Source organism: Trypanosoma brucei, chromosome 9 (assembly GCF_000002445.2).
Source record: "Trypanosoma brucei brucei TREU927 chromosome 9, whole genome shotgun sequence".
Lineage (NCBI taxonomy): Eukaryota > Euglenozoa > Kinetoplastea > Trypanosomatida > Trypanosomatidae > Trypanosoma > Trypanosoma brucei.
In genome coordinates this window covers 1785691-1800970 of record NC_007282.1, presented here as the reverse complement: position 1 = coordinate 1800970, position 15280 = coordinate 1785691, and the positions used below count along the sequence as shown (strand labels likewise).

At 46.0% G+C, this 15280-nt stretch overlaps 6 protein-coding genes across 6 annotated transcripts, besides 4 other annotated features; all 6 read right to left on the bottom strand.

Moving 5' to 3' along the window:
* Positions 1-10: part of a microsatellite that runs on past the window's edge.
* Positions 11-146: 136 nt separating this feature from the next.
* Positions 147-3974, bottom strand: Tb09.211.2970 (structural maintenance of chromosome 1, putative; the record flags this gene model as incomplete). The annotated part of the gene is made up of 1 exon (XM_822348.1): positions 147-3974. The coding sequence occupies one exon, from the start codon at positions 3972-3974 to the stop codon at positions 147-149; it is 3828 nt and encodes a 1275-aa protein (XP_827441.1).
* A 964-nt stretch (positions 3975-4938) lies between these two features.
* Positions 4939-4967: a microsatellite.
* A 32-nt stretch (positions 4968-4999) lies between these two features.
* Tb09.211.2960 (hypothetical protein, conserved) lies at positions 5000-5602 on the bottom strand (the record flags this gene model as incomplete). The annotated part of the gene is made up of 1 exon (XM_822347.1): positions 5000-5602. One exon carries the CDS (start codon positions 5600-5602, stop codon positions 5000-5002), a length of 603 nt encoding a protein of 200 aa, XP_827440.1.
* Positions 5603-6663: 1061 nt separating this feature from the next.
* Tb09.211.2950 (hypothetical protein, conserved) lies at positions 6664-8625 on the bottom strand (the record flags this gene model as incomplete). Its single annotated transcript, XM_822346.1, has 1 exon — positions 6664-8625. One exon carries the CDS (start codon positions 8623-8625, stop codon positions 6664-6666), a length of 1962 nt encoding a protein of 653 aa, XP_827439.1.
* Positions 8626-9121: 496 nt separating this feature from the next.
* Positions 9122-9145: a sequence feature (AT_rich).
* A 284-nt stretch (positions 9146-9429) lies between these two features.
* Positions 9430-9497: a microsatellite.
* Positions 9498-9608: 111 nt separating this feature from the next.
* Tb09.211.2940 (hypothetical protein, conserved) lies at positions 9609-10577 on the bottom strand (the record flags this gene model as incomplete). Its single annotated transcript, XM_822345.1, has 1 exon — positions 9609-10577. One exon carries the CDS (start codon positions 10575-10577, stop codon positions 9609-9611), a length of 969 nt encoding a protein of 322 aa, XP_827438.1.
* A 939-nt stretch (positions 10578-11516) lies between these two features.
* Positions 11517-12965, bottom strand: Tb09.211.2920 (uncharacterized protein; the record flags this gene model as incomplete). The annotated part of the gene is made up of 1 exon (XM_822344.1): positions 11517-12965. The coding sequence occupies one exon, from the start codon at positions 12963-12965 to the stop codon at positions 11517-11519; it is 1449 nt and encodes a 482-aa protein (XP_827437.1).
* Positions 12966-13606: 641 nt separating this feature from the next.
* Positions 13607-15118, bottom strand: Tb09.211.2910 (hypothetical protein, conserved; the record flags this gene model as incomplete). The annotated part of the gene is made up of 1 exon (XM_822343.1): positions 13607-15118. One exon carries the CDS (start codon positions 15116-15118, stop codon positions 13607-13609), a length of 1512 nt encoding a protein of 503 aa, XP_827436.1.
* Between the last annotated feature and the right edge of the window lie 162 nt (positions 15119-15280).

The window sequence follows — 15280 nt, the reverse complement described above, 5'->3', positions numbered from 1 at the left end:
ATATATATACTTTCTATAGCCAGTCTGTTACTCTATGGTATTCTGTCTTTTTCACTCTGCTCTTGTCCTACTCCGTCCCAAGCCGAGGGAAAACGAAACAAAGAAAAGCAAAGGGCACAACGCTGGCATTACGTTTTGATCCGTCACTAATAACCATTTATGTGTTTATTGCCACCACCCACTACAAGGGGATAAGAACTGAGATCCATCGTAAGAATAGAGGAACTCCCCCTTTCCTTATCCTTCAGTACACCGACCAACATGTCAGCCATGTGGTACAGTTGGTCCATGAGGGAAATGACAATAAACTGCGTTGTGTTGCAGTTCTCTCGAGTATATTTCGCCAATCGTTGAACGTTTGCAGCGTCCAGTGCGGCATCCACCTCATCCAAAACAAAAAAGGGAGTTGGTGAGGTGGCATGTACGGCAAACAGTAGTGCGAGAGCAGCCATTGTACGCTCTCCACCAGAGAGACGTTCTATTTCTGTACACCTCTTCATTGGAGGTGTTGCGTTATAAAGGGTTCCCCCAAGGTACGGTTCATCCTCGTTCTCAAGGTTCAAACACGCGATACCATGCACAAGCCCATCGGAATCACTTTTTGTCAAACCCTTGTAGACATTTCCTACATGCACAGCTATTTTATTGTACGTTTCAAAGAAACGCTTGGTGCGGAGGTGCTTAACTTTCATGAGGTTCGAATCTATCTCTCTCACCCTCTTATGTACCGCATCGAATTGAGCATTGCACAACGCTAGCTTTGCCTCACAGTCAACTACGCGTGTCGCCGCCCTCAGGTTGGGTCCCAGAGACTCAACTGTACGTTGAAGAGTTTCCAGTAAAGAGGCTGTGCGCTGTTTGTACTGCGACAACTGCGCGTCATTAGCGGCAACAAGCCGAAGATTTTCTGAGAGTACGGAGAAGTCAATCATAACACGTCCGTCTTCAGCTGCCGCTTTCAAAGCAGGGCGTCGGTCCTGTTGTTGGGATTGTTGTGAAGGATCAGGGGTGTCGGCCTCAATGAGGGCGAAGGGTTCGCTGAAACTGAGATCATCCGCATCAGAAGGCCGCAACCGTTTCTTACCAACTGCATCTACAGGTTTTAAGAGGATGGGTACATTTTCCATTTGGCAACGTCGCACAACATTCATTCGTTGTAAGCGAAATGTTTCGCAACCAGCCTCAAGAATCCTCACAACTTGACGAACTTGCCTCAACTTCTGCCTTTCATCCTCCTGTCTGCGATCCTGTTGATCCCGCCTCTCTTTCAGCTTCATGAGATCTCCCCTCAGCTGCACCACACGAGCACCCGTCTCATTCACCTTAACCTCCTTCTCCTTGACCACTTTTTTGGTAGCTGTTAGTTCTGCCTCACATTTTTTGATGAGTGATTCGATCTCTTCACACTCAGCACGCAGATCCTTAGAACCAAAGGTCACATGCCCATGATTTGAGTTAAGTGATAGCTCAAGTTTCCCAATCAGCATCAATAACGTTTGGCGTTGCTCCTCACGCTCATTTGCACGGCGCAAGTCATTCTGTTCATATTCCAACAAGTTCGGAATATTCACACGCTTCTGAAAATCACCAAACAGCTCTTGTTCTGCACGCTTGATGGCTGCTAGGCCCGCCTCCAATTCCTTCTCACACCTCTTAAGACCCTCCTCGTATGAAGCGCGACGCTCTTCTACTGCGTGTAGTTCGGCCTCTTGCTGCTTCACCTTCTGACGCAGGCCCTCGACCTTACTTCGTGCCCTTTCAATCTCTTCCTTCACAGCTTTTTGGCGCTGCTCTGTAAATCTCAAACCCTCCTGCATGCCTTGCAGTTCATGGCGAAGCTGGGAAAGCTCAGATTCGAACCAACCGTTGGTTCCTTCAATCAAACGTTTTTGTGCTGCGCGCAGGTCCTCATACTTCTTTTTGTCCCATTTCTGCGCACGCGAACGTGTGGCTGCAAGTCCGCCTTGCACAACACCATTACGCCTGAGAACGGTACCGTCACAAGTCACAACTTTGAAACGCTCCCCACTGCTCTGCCCATACGCGATGCGTCGGCCTTCCCCCATGGTATCACAGACGAGTGTTTGGCCAAGGGCGTAGCGCACGGCAGCCTCTATGGAAGCATCAAAGCAAATGACGTCGACAACAGGTTTACAGGTACCACCAAGCGTGCGTAACCTGTCATCAACTGCGCTCCCATTAACGGAGTTGAGAGGCAAGAATGTCAACGGCGGCAGACGCCGTTCCTTTAGATACCGCACGCATGCATGTGCAGTCTCACTGGTATCGACAACGACGGCTTCAAGGTTTTTTCCGAGTGCCACCGTTACGGCGTGTCTGTATTTATTGTTGGGAATTGTGCAGAGATCGACAAGTCGGCCGCGGACGCCGTGAAGAACCTTTAGCTCTTCCAACGCTTCCGTTACTTTGGCTTCACGTTTGTCGTTTTCTTCGATGAAGTGCAACTCGCCAAGTTGGGCATTTATCTTTTCAAGCTCCACTTCGGCTTCCCTGTTGCGCCTCTCTGCATGGGTAATTTCTGCCTGCTTCATTGCAGAGTTCTTGGAAAGCTCTTTGGCCCGCTCCCGCAGTTCCTCCTGACGCTGTTGAAGTTCTGTTATGAGAGCATCGCTCCTCTGCACCTCCACCAAGAGATTGTCCCTCTGCATTGTAATATTCTCTATTGAAACGAGGCACTGCTTTTTCCCTTCACTCATGGATTGCTGCTCACCTCTCACCCTATCCACCTGCTGGCGAAGAGTACTGGTTTGACACCTTGATGCAACCCGGAGCCGTCCATACTCCTTCAGTTGCTCCTTATTTAGTGCATCACTCAATGACGTATAATTCTTATCCTCTTCTTTGCAGCGCCCGTCGAAAGCAGCAAGCAGCGCCTTTTGTTTGCGTATCTCCTCTTCAATTCGCTCTTTCTGCCGCGACCGATTCTCCTCGTTTGCCAAAACGCTTTCCATTTTTCGTCTTTTTTCATCATGGCTACGTTTCAAGTGCTCCAAACGGACCATGGCATTGTCAAGGCTACTTCGTAAATTTCGCAGGTCACTGATATCCTTCCTATTCTGGTTTATTTCCTCCAAGTAAGACTTATTCTTTTCAGCGTACGTGCGCTTCATCTCCTCCGCATCCTGTGCCGATGTAAAGGTTTTCATAAGCTTTTCCAGCTCCGCACTCTGCAGTGCGAGCTGCCGTTTCTGCTTTCTAATACGATTCTCAATGCTTAGGAGCTCAACAAGTGCTTCATTGCACCTCTCTTCAGAAATACGCTTCATTGTTTCGCTGTACTTTTCCGTCTCCTTCTTTTGATCACGAGCAACGGTTAATGCAGACCCCGCCTCCCGTCTCGCAGCTGCGGCTTTGGCGAGCTCAATTTTTGCCAGCTCCCCTGTTTTCTTCAAACGGTCATACTCCTCCTTGAATTCAATGCTTCCACTTACACGCTCCAAAAATTCTGTTAACTCCTGGGCCTTCTTCTTTGAGACCGATTGCACTTCATTTTGAAACACCAAAAAGTTGTTAACGCGAGGGCCGATGTTAACTTTCCTCAGTGCCGACACGAAGTCTTCTTCGCCAACTGGCTTCCCGTTAACTTTGTGCTTAATACGCCCTGCACTGTCCACAATGCGGGTGAAGGACGTTTCGGGCATATTGTCACTTCCACCGTTTTTAACACTAACAATAGATGAACCAATCGAATCTGCTCGACTATGCCGAAGCACAACAGTAACGAAACATTCCCTCTGCTGCGCGCCACGGTGAATAAAATCTGTTGGGCTTCCGCCACGTAGCGTCGCTGTGGAGTTGGAACTTAGCACAAAACACAACGCATCCATAAGGTTTGATTTCCCGGAGCCATTGGGGCCAACAATGCATGTAAAGTCTTTCAAGGGGCCAATTGTCACGTGACCCGAATAACTTTTGAAGTTGAACAACTCCACGCGCTCTATCCGCGACGACATCACCGAGTTGAAGCTATCTTTGACTTGTTACAATATATATATATATATTCGTGTATATGTATGGATGTGCGCTTGTACTTTATTCGATTTGGCCACGGAACCCTGCCTTAAATTGCCTATTGACGAATGCTTGCTTCTTACTTTGGCCTATTCGTATTATTGCTCTTTTTTAGGGGAGAGACCACCAGCATGAAGAGCATTCAACAAGTTTTTGACAAATGAGAAAAAGAAAAAAAAGAATAAACGGAAGAGGTGAAATCCAAAAGCAACAACTCATTAAAGTGACATTTGAAAAGGGATAAACTTAATTTTAAAAAATTAAAGGTGGGGTGCATTCTTGAGTTGCTTAATACCACAACTCTCTTGGATTCGAAATAATTACTAATTGGTTATATTTTTTTTTCTTAATTATTTCACTCAAGGGGACAACAACAACAACTCAAAGGAGGGTGAGAAAGGCAGAGTGGTTCATATACTCCCCTTCCCCTTCTCCTACTCCCACTATTTTACGTTTATTCGATTATAATATAACACCATTTTTCTTCGTATACGCACTACATCACTGGTGCGACCAGTAATCTACAGATGATACCTTTTGTAAAGGTATAGCTTCATCTTTCCCTCCCCCTTCACATGCATTCCCTCGTCATGTGATTCATTCAGTTTAATTTCTTCCTTCTTTACATTCCATTTTTTTTTTCTTCCTTGCTGTTGTTGCTTTTGCCTCGTCTTTTGGGAGTTGGAAGGTCCCATCACAAGGTACAACAGAACGTATCGACTGAACAGAAAAAAACATCGAATCAAACACAACTCAAGTGTGAGCGGGAGAATCAACACTGACAAACGAACGAACAAACAGAGAAATGCATCACAATCAGCAACACCGACATTACCTCCAATGGTAAAATCATGTGAGGTTTCACGCGTTGTGTAATTTTCCCCTGCACATGTTCCTCAATCTCCAACACACACACACACACACACACATACACAGATGTGGACGGATGTATAAGCTATAAAGCATATTAAAAGGTATCGTTAACACGATTCATCACGGCGCGCACACGCGTGTAAACCTTCGTTGCAGGACTGCCACGAATGAGGTCGCAGAGGGCGTCCCTCGCTACGCGAATATTTTGTGTTGTTCCCATAATACAAATGTGCGTATCTGCAATGACAATACGTGTGCGGGTCACGTTCTCAATGGTGTGCTTCGTCTTTCCATGTGATCCACTCATGCGGCCGATGCAACGAGAGAGATTATCACCTTGCAAATTAGCCCGTACATCCTTCACCTCAAATCCCTCAATGTACACGTCATCCATACGTAAAAGCGCAACAGCATCCTTAACATCAAACCCAGCAACCACCGCCTTTACAAAGTCTTCGGCCTTTTGCAGAAGTGCCTTACTTCCTTCATTTCCTGCTGCTTCCACTGTAGCTGGGCACGTACGGAGCTCTACACTGCGTCCCCGTAAGTTCATGCGAATCTCCAGCTTGCACTGCTCTACAATGGGCGTGTACACATCCATCCAAACTTTCTTAAGTGCAGGGAAGCGGTGGTGTGGCACCTTCACAGTGCGCATTTCACGCTTAAAGGGTTCGTCATTACCGTTGCTGCCTGTCATGGTGTTGTTAGATTTTCTCTTACCCGCCACGGCAGCAGCTGCTGAGAGCATTTAACCTAAGATGCACGTCACTTCAATGCCGAGTATCGATAAAATGCAAATAAATGGGTAGGTAAACGATAACAGAGCGAGAATGAGGCCATAGCATGAAGGGTAAGGATGAACAAACACACGCACATATATATATATATATCTAATAATATACGAAGAGGGCAAAAGAAGTTATGTGGACTTAAGGGGATGAAACACCAACAAACATAAGTGGCAAAATTGAAACTACGGCAACCGGCGTTGAAGTGATGAGTGAAAAATGGACCCTCAACAAATAAATGTGAGTTCGTATTTGTATTATATATAGGTGCATGCACACGCACGCATATATATGAGTATGTGAGTGACCTATTAGGTGTTGGAAGAAACACGACACACAAATCTATACACAGAGGGGAAGCTAAGGGGCGCAAAAGGTTTAATGATGGAACATGCAAAACGTACAACTCACCACCAAACAACAAAGAACTACAATAGGATTTTCCCGCTATGAAATCTACGTTAACAAAAAAAATAAAAAGCGAGGAAGGGGACACCGCATACGCACAACGATAAGCAACACGTCTAAAACTAAAACGAAAGGTCGAACCAACGGAGAACGAAGTAAAGAAACAGAAAGAAAAGAGCTAGCAGTGTTCGCTGTTGCCATACCGCACGTTCCCACAAGCGCAAGACGCACAAACAGAACTTGTTTCTTATCCACTACTCCATCCGTTGCTTCGAGTGAAGTGCTGGAGAAAATACAGCAGGTGACTGGAAAGTGAGATAGTGAGAAAAATGGGAATTGAAAGGGGTAGGTAAGTAATCAAATATATTCCTTGTTGCAAGACAAAAACTTTTTAAAAACGTATGGTTTGTTGACTTTTCTAATTCACACGATTTGTTCTTCTTTATTTGTACGTACCGTTTCTATAGGGCACGCGTTGTACGAAGTTCCCCTCGTCATTGTCAGCACCTGTCACTTCGATGCAATTGCTTCACATGCACATACTCATCGTTACATTTATTTGCTAGTCTAGCGCTAAGCGAGCGATTTTCTTATTGTCCAGCTCACTCTCAAGATCACTGGTTGGTGCAGGATTATACTGCCTGCTTTCCCTCCTATCCAACACCACACTATTCCGTGAACTCACATACGAATCAGGTGGCGTAGATTGTCCTGCAGGTGACTTCTCACTGAGAACACCTGGCGATGTCGTATTGGCTTGAATGGGTGACCCCCGATGATGCGAGCTTGAATGGTTCTGCGAGTGTGTTGACGCCACATTTAAGGGTGAGTCAACTTCCCCACAGCGAAATGCAGAGGATGAGGACGGCGCCCGCTCATCCTCATCGGGAGATGTTTGTTTATTTTGGGTAACACTGTGTTTTGGGCTTGCGCTCTCACTGTTGTTAACACGACACTGCTCAGGTATCGGGGAAGGCTCTTGTTGTTGCGGTGACTGCTGTGCCTCCCCCATACTGTAGGAGGGGGAGCAATTTCTGGGAGAATACGCTGACATGGGCGATGCGTCAGTGGTACTTGCGTGAACTGCCGGTGGACTATTTGTCCCCGCCCCGAACCCCGGAAGTCCACCACTGTACAGACTACGGCTTCCCATCATATGCGGGTGCTGAAATTCACGTGTGCCAGCGGAGGTTCCGCCGTAAGGGAAGGGAAACTGAGGGGAATTACTTGAATTCATGGAGGTGGGTCTGCCACCATACCCATGATCCCCAACCCTGCCATGTGATGCACCGGAAACTGGTGGGGGAAACCTCCCATTTCCGTTGGCACCGCCGTATGAGCCGGCGTTGTGGGAAGCAAACAATTTTTGTAGTGCACCATTCATATACGCCATCTGACGGCCCATACGTGTCATATCACTCGCAAGACAATTGACAGTGTACTTCAAAGCTTTAATAGTTTCAGGCGAAGCCCCGTCACCTTCCACACCAGAACTTGATTTTCTCAACGGGGTGTTATGACCGCCTTCACCGCTAATGGGGGTACTACCTTTAGCGATAGTGGTAAGTTGGTTACTCAGTTGCTTAACAAGAGCACCTAAGTTATCTACTTCACCTTTCAGTGACTGCATCTCACTACGCCGCTTTGCATTTTCCTCCATTAAGTCACGTAACTCAGCCACCCAACGCACAGTGGTATCATTCATTGCCTCTAACGCACCATGCAGACGAGCAACTTGTTGCTGTGTTGAGCTCAACTCCTCCATCACCTGTTTGCTTTGCAGTCGAACCATCGCCTGGAGCTCATCGCGCAACCCGTCAACGTGCGCGTCAAGCTCCAGTAGTGAATTACGCACTAAGTCATGGTGGCGGCGAACGAGTTCATCTATGCGCCGATCCCCACGTTGTCGTTCCACCCGTGCCTCATTTTCCAGGGAAGCTATGGCGTCACGGACGCGCGTATTTTCCTGATTGCTCCGTGACACATGCTCTTGCAGTTCCCTTGCCAATTCTTCTACAGGGCGATCTACTGTACGTTTCATCCGACTAAACGCAGTTTGCAGTTCACTCACGCTACGCCTCGCGGTGTCAGCTGTCTCTCGCAGGGACTCCGTAAAGTCCAGTCGTGACCTCTGAGCATCATCAAAACGCTGCTGAATATTTAGGTTCAAGCTGCTAATTGTATCAGACAGCATTTGAGCAAATGACCCCCGGAGTTCCCCGACGCGCTCATCAATCATTCGTTTCATCGTTATATCCTCAGAAATATCATGACTTGAGGTGGGACCTGGAGGCAGAGAGACAGGTGGTGTTGTGTTAAGCGGAGTCGTAAAGGAGGTGTGGGAAACACCTCCAATGCGAAACCCGTCGTGCAAATTCCTCATCACAGAGCCTCGCGCCTCCATGTTAAGAAGTTGGCTTCGTTCCACTCCTGTACGGTCCATGATAGCTTTCATTTCCCTATTTATATGCTCAAGTCGCTGAGAAAAGTTATCTTCATCGCTGATGAAGGATGAAGTAAGCATGAAGGTGCCTCTTCACTTGTATCACTTGCCGCGTATTTCCTCTCCTTCTCCCCAGCACCCAACGAAACCCACCAACCACTGCAGTGGTAATATCGCGTTCTTTTATTATTATTTTTGTGAAAGAAACCACCCGAAAAGGTGTGACCCCTTCTTCCTTCTTTTGCCTCACCTTTCAACAACGCTCCAGAATCACAAAAAATAAAAATGACAGCAGCAGGGGGAAAATGCGATATATGCATACAGGTAGATGTATGTATTAACCAACAGATCGCAGATTGTTATTGTTATTATTCGTATTTGCATTGCTTACCAAAATATAAGGTGGTGCCACCGCATCATAGCGGGTTTCTAATACGCACGTACATGCTTTATCCAACTGGCACACTTATCACCCACCGCGAACGAAAATATATATGTATAGCATACATATTTTCCCGCCAATCCCTCGACCGATTAAAAGTAATATCCGAAAGACTAAATAAAATAAAACGCACCGAAAAAAAAAATAATAATAATTAATGAAAACGATAAAACAAAGAAAAGCGCGTATGCGAACATAGAGTAGACAAAACGAACTTACAGCCGATCCTGTTTGCGGCAAGGCTAAACAAATAATGGCGCAGGTGGCTACGGTTCAATTGTACGGAGGCACACACAAAAACAAACAAAGATGGCACAACACAAATCTATATATTTATGGTCGTCCATTTATTTATGCGCACGGGTAAAAGACGGCCGCACGATTCAAAATAGTGGTAGAGAAGATCTAAAACCATGAAATGGTAACGTGAGGAGAGGGTAGAAATAACAGTGATAATAACGATAATTATAATTATAGTGATGATGATGATGATGATGATTGTGACAACAATATCGAAGCCAAAGGAATACAATATGTACATATATATGTGTGTGCTAGTTCACGATAAAAACAAGAAACTTTAATAAAATGCTTAAAACATTGAAAAAGGTCCGTGGTGGTATTACCGACTCTTCTGTTCACTGCTCGCGCTGAGGCGATACACGCATTGGGTTTCACCATCAACCGCATTATCTGCTTTGGGGTACCACACGGGTGACGCAGGAAGTTCACACGCTTTAGAGCGATCATAGGCGTCACACAGGTATGACGAAAGTACCGGAGGAAACACTTTGGGAAACTCGTTACGGACATTTGGCGTCGACTTGGTATACCAAAAGACTACTTTTTGCTTCGTTTTCTCATCTACAGCAAACGAAGACAACTTCCAGAGGAAACTGAATGCGGAAGGCGCATTAACAAGAATTATCATCCCCAATCGTTCTGGAAAGTGATTTTGTATGGTCTTTATCACAGTTGTGCCTACACGAAGGTTGCTGTCCTTCATGTGAGAGTATGTTTCAAAGTCTGTAACAAACACCCACTTCTCCACACCCACTGGCATCAACTGCAAAAGGTGGTTGAAAGCGGATACGCAGTGAGGAATGGGATCCGAGCGATCAGGACCCCAGCGCATCGACATAAAGCAAACGGGCCGATGTTCTAAATCCCACCCTACAAACTGCATCATATGCCTATTGGGATTATTCAAGCATTTCTCACACACCCAATTAGCTACATCCTTCTCTTTCCACCACTTAGTTGTGTTGCGCAGCATCTCGAAAGACTTTTTAGCCTTGAAGTCGCAGGCAACAAGGTAACGAATGAGCGCCCAGTCGTCATGCATCCCTTCGTCATACCATTCAGTGCCCTGCACAGTCACCTTAAATTCAGAAAGTACGATCCTTTGCTTTTCTGAAAGCTCATCCAAGCGTTGCTGCAGCGTCTTTACAACCGGCGGCGGCCGCACTTTAGCCGCCTCCTCCTCTGAAGTGAGGAAATATGGGATTTGAAATCCTTCATTCTGGCGAGGAAACAAAAAAAAATCGGCTGGAAGCGGGTCCAGTGTCGTACCGTCGCCCTTGCTACCCATGTGCAAAACCGAACCAATAAAAGATAAAAACAAAACACCTGGTCAATATTCCCGAAAAAACAAAAAGGTCGACTACAAACAAAAAAAAATAGTGGAAACGAAGAAAACGAGAAGGGAACGAAACAAAACAAAGAATAAACTGTTTGGTAAGTTTGCAAAACAATTAAAGAAGAGTAAGCCATCACGAACGGTTTGAGCGACAACAAAAGAGGGAAGCAACGTAGCTTTACGAAGAACACAGATCGTCACCGTTGAAGAGTGAACAAAGCAAATGACCACCGCGCCCTTATCCAGTACACAGATAGTCGGTAAGACCTTCCAAAATTCTGTAAACACAAAAAAATTGAAGGTAGCATTTTATGGCGGCGCTTCAGGTCACTTTTCTTTCTTTTACCACCTTTCTTTCTCTGTTTTATTCTTCCATATTTCTTTAGGTACCACGCTCGGCACCCGGTGTACACCTTCCCTTTTCACTCCCCCCACCCACCCATGTAACCGCACGGAAACAACTAACCTCCCTATGAAGGTAGTGTGTAGGTATCCTTTGCTTTTCTTTCTTTTAAAACAAAATATATATATATGTTAAATCACCGCATACAAGTGGAATAAAACACTTCTATATACACACATACCAATGTATACACAAACAATATGTATAAGTGGAATGTGTGCATGTGCGTGCTCTAAACACACTTCTCGTCTCCCACACACAAAAAAAAAAAAAATACAAACAAGTCGTAGCGGTTCAAAGAAAAAATTGGGGGCGATAAGACACTGGAGGGAGCACCTAGAAGGCAAAACAAGGGGGGAAAAAAGACAAAAGAACACAACAGAAGCGCACGCCCAAAAACAAAAGGAACAAAGACAAAAACGTGGAAAAGGAGGCAAAAAGAACAATATAACGAGGAAAGGGATGAAATTTATGGGGATGACGGAAGCCTATGTGAGTTCGTCCTCATCCACCAACGTGACTTCGACGAATTTCTTCATCTCGCACTCCTCCAAGTGGGGGCGCAGAGACGCCCAGTCGATTCGGCAGAAGAGCACGTACAAATAGGCCGGAATGCCAAACGCTGCGCAACTCGCAACCGGGCCTACCCAAAGTCCCACGACGCCGTAATGACGCGCAAATGCGAGATAAATACCTAACGGGGTGCCAATAATGGTCAAGCAAACAAACACAATAGCGACGCCAACCAACTGGAGTCCACAACCACGCAAAATCGCTAAAAAATTCGACTGAACGGCGTCTAACACATGAAAAGTTAAAAAATAGGGAACCATATCCGAAAAGTGCTTTGAAATCCCATCTTCATGGGTAAAAATGCGTGGTATCCTGTCCCTGAACTTGTAAACCACCGCTGCGTTCAACAATGACACCACGAGAACCAGCACGGACGATAAAAGTGCATACTGCTTACCAAGATCAGGGTTTCCCGCGCCCAGGCTGTTCCCTACTAATACCGTTGCAGCGATAAATAGACCAGAAACAACACTCCAGCACAAGTTTGCTATCTGACTAGTCACGGCGTAAGCCCCAAGCTCCTCTGTACTTAGAAGTCCTGCACATAGTGAATTTACCTCCATTGCTGTCCACTCACTGAACGCCATGCCAAGTGAAGGAATAGCGAGTTTAAGCATTGGATACCAATTCCTGAAGGCTGCACTGCTCCATCCGCCCCACGTCCTAGTATGCAATCCAGACCATTTGAGGAAACAAACGAGGGCAATGTCCATCCCAAGCATTACGAATACCCACCCTAAAGCAATACCAGTATAACCAAATATATATACCAAAACACCTTCCACTATGGGATTTACAAGTGCTGCAGCCAATAGGGTTACGAACACGGGGTTGGACTGGTGCTGACTAGCATAATAACGGCGCAGGAGCTCCAACACCATAAAGAATGGGAGACCAAAAATTGCAATATGACAGAAGTGTCCTGCTCGCACAGCAACATCAGGTGGCTCCCCCAGTGCGTTCAACATACCCTCAACAAAGAGAAGGAAAACGGACAGGGGCACAACGAAAACCATCAAAATAAAGAACATTCGCTGTGCATATACCCCATACATGGTACTCCGCGGATTTTGGCCGTATGATTGTGACAGAAGTGTTTCCAGCGCCCCACACAACCCACTACCAAAAGCAAACCCGGTGGCGTTTAGAATACCGAGTGCAATTGACACCGCCCCTAGTTCATGAACGCCAATATGCCCCGCACAAATCAACATCACCACCATGAAACTAAACTGCGCAATCTGCGAAATCGACATCGGCATTGCGATCTTAAATAATTCCATCAATAGCACCGTTATTGGAGGGTGCCTCCCCACATTTGATATACCACTGACTGCTGCGAGGGTTCCTTCCATGGTCACCATTGTGAAGGTGAACTCCCCGTACGGAACAATTAAGGGCAATCAACACCTCACCTACGTATATCCACCAGCCCTACCCCCTCAGCACTCGACTATAGGTGGGAGTTATCATATAACGACAATTGTGATTGTAAAAATTAAAAAAAAAACAGAACAGAAAAGGCGCTGACCTATGTACCATTCTCGTAGCAAGTTGACGCTAAGGTGATACAACATTGCTCACAACTGTAAAGGGGAATTTACAAGGTACTACCCAGATATATACACACGAGCATATACAGATGTATGTGTATGCGTGCATGCGCTCGTGGGTGTGCGTGCTCATGTATAAATTAATCAAAACGAAAAGGAAATAAAAACAACAACAACAACATCAACACTAATTAACAAAATTGTTACTCATAAACATATTACTAACACCAAACACGCATATGGAAAAATTAAGCGTTGCAGCACAGCAACCACATTATCGGTCGTCCGCAAGTAATTCACAGCAAACAAATACAGTTCACGAACCGAAAACAAAGTCTACCAAAAATGGGGTCCAACCTGGCACCAGCAACACACTCTACGCAGAAACGAAAAAAGTTGACAACCCTACATAAGAAAAAAAAAGGCATATCACACACCCTTAGCGCTGCAACCTAATCCTTACTTCCAAGACTCTCAACAGCACCGTACATATCCTCTTCCAGTGGTGCATTGTTAACCGAAATAAACGGTTCCACCGCAAGGTCCAAGCTCTCCTGTTGTGGTTGCAACTTAGACCAGTCAATATACCAGTAAAGGAGATATATGTACAGGGGAACACCAACAAACGTCACGCTACACAGCGGACCAATCCATAGGGCCTCAACACCCACACCCACGTAGAAGAAAAGAAAAAATGCAAGGGGAGCACCCACAACACAGAGAGTAACACCAATAATCACAGCGCCAATCTTCTGTAAACCACACCCACGCAGTATCCCCATTACAGTGCTCTGAAACGTGTCCACAGCATGGTAAGGGAATACAAAACGCATCAGCTTGCGATACACATGACCCACTTCCTTATCATCAGAAAAAAGAAGTGGTATCCGATCCTCGAACTTCCAGCACAACAGTATGTCAAGTATTGTTGTCACACCGACCATAACAATTGCTATGTTCGCTATCCGCTTCGCCAGCAGTGGTTTACCTTCCCCTATGGCATTCCCAATGAACACTGACACTATCAACATCGTGCCAGAGGCCACTCCCCAACAAGCACTAAATACCTGCACAGTAATAGAAAAAGCAGCGAGATCTGTGGGAGGCGCGAACCCGGCGCCCGCCATTATGACTTCAAGTACGACCCACTCGCTCATCATCATGGCCAAAGAAGGTGCAGCAAGGTTCACTAATGGCCTCAGGTTTTTTACTGCGTTAGAGTCCCAGCCACCCCATGTTGTCACGTAAGTCTTGGTATAATATGTGTAGGCAACCAAAAGCACATCGGTAACAACGTACAGAAGAACCCACGCCATCGGTGAGCCATTAAAGCCAAACATACGAATGAAGAGGTGCTGCAAGATCGGATTAAGTATTGCACTACCAACCGCTACAGCTGAAAGGGGAGCTGTCTGGTGTTGACAAGAGAGGTAACGACTGATCAACTGGGAGAACTGCGATGCAGGAATGCCAAGAGCTGCAATACAGCAAAACCTCCCGGTGTAATAGACAACCTCTGGCCGCTCACCAAGAGACTTCAGCAGCACGTCAATGTATATCACTGCAATACCTATGGGAATGCTAATGACTAATAACATCACCGCCATCCGCTGAGTATAGGTGCCGTAGAGGTACATAGTGCCCTCACCACCACGGGACTGAAATACTCCATATGTCTGTGAGAGCACAGTTTCCAACGCACCGCAAAGTCCCGCAGAAAAAGCAAATGCAGTTGCGTTGAGCATCCCAAGTGCAAGCGACACCCCACCGAGCTCTTTCACGCCAAAATGCACACCAATCATTGAAATAACGACCATGTTTATGGAAAACTGAGCTAGAGTCGCCACCATGAGGGGAGTCCCAACGAGTACGAAACGCTTCACGAGAGTTAACGTGGAAACATCATCTGAGGAAGCTTGTGGTAAAATAACTGGCACACCATCGTCTTCCATAGTGCCAATCATCGTTACTCCGATTTCGTTTAGTTCCAGTGTCGAGCTCTGTGGGTGTATCTACATAGTATAGGAAATAACAAACAGAAAATACAGGTAACGAGCGTATTCGGCAGGGCACAAGACATAGCACTACATACAGCATGAGACACTCTGAGAAGCTAACTGAAATAC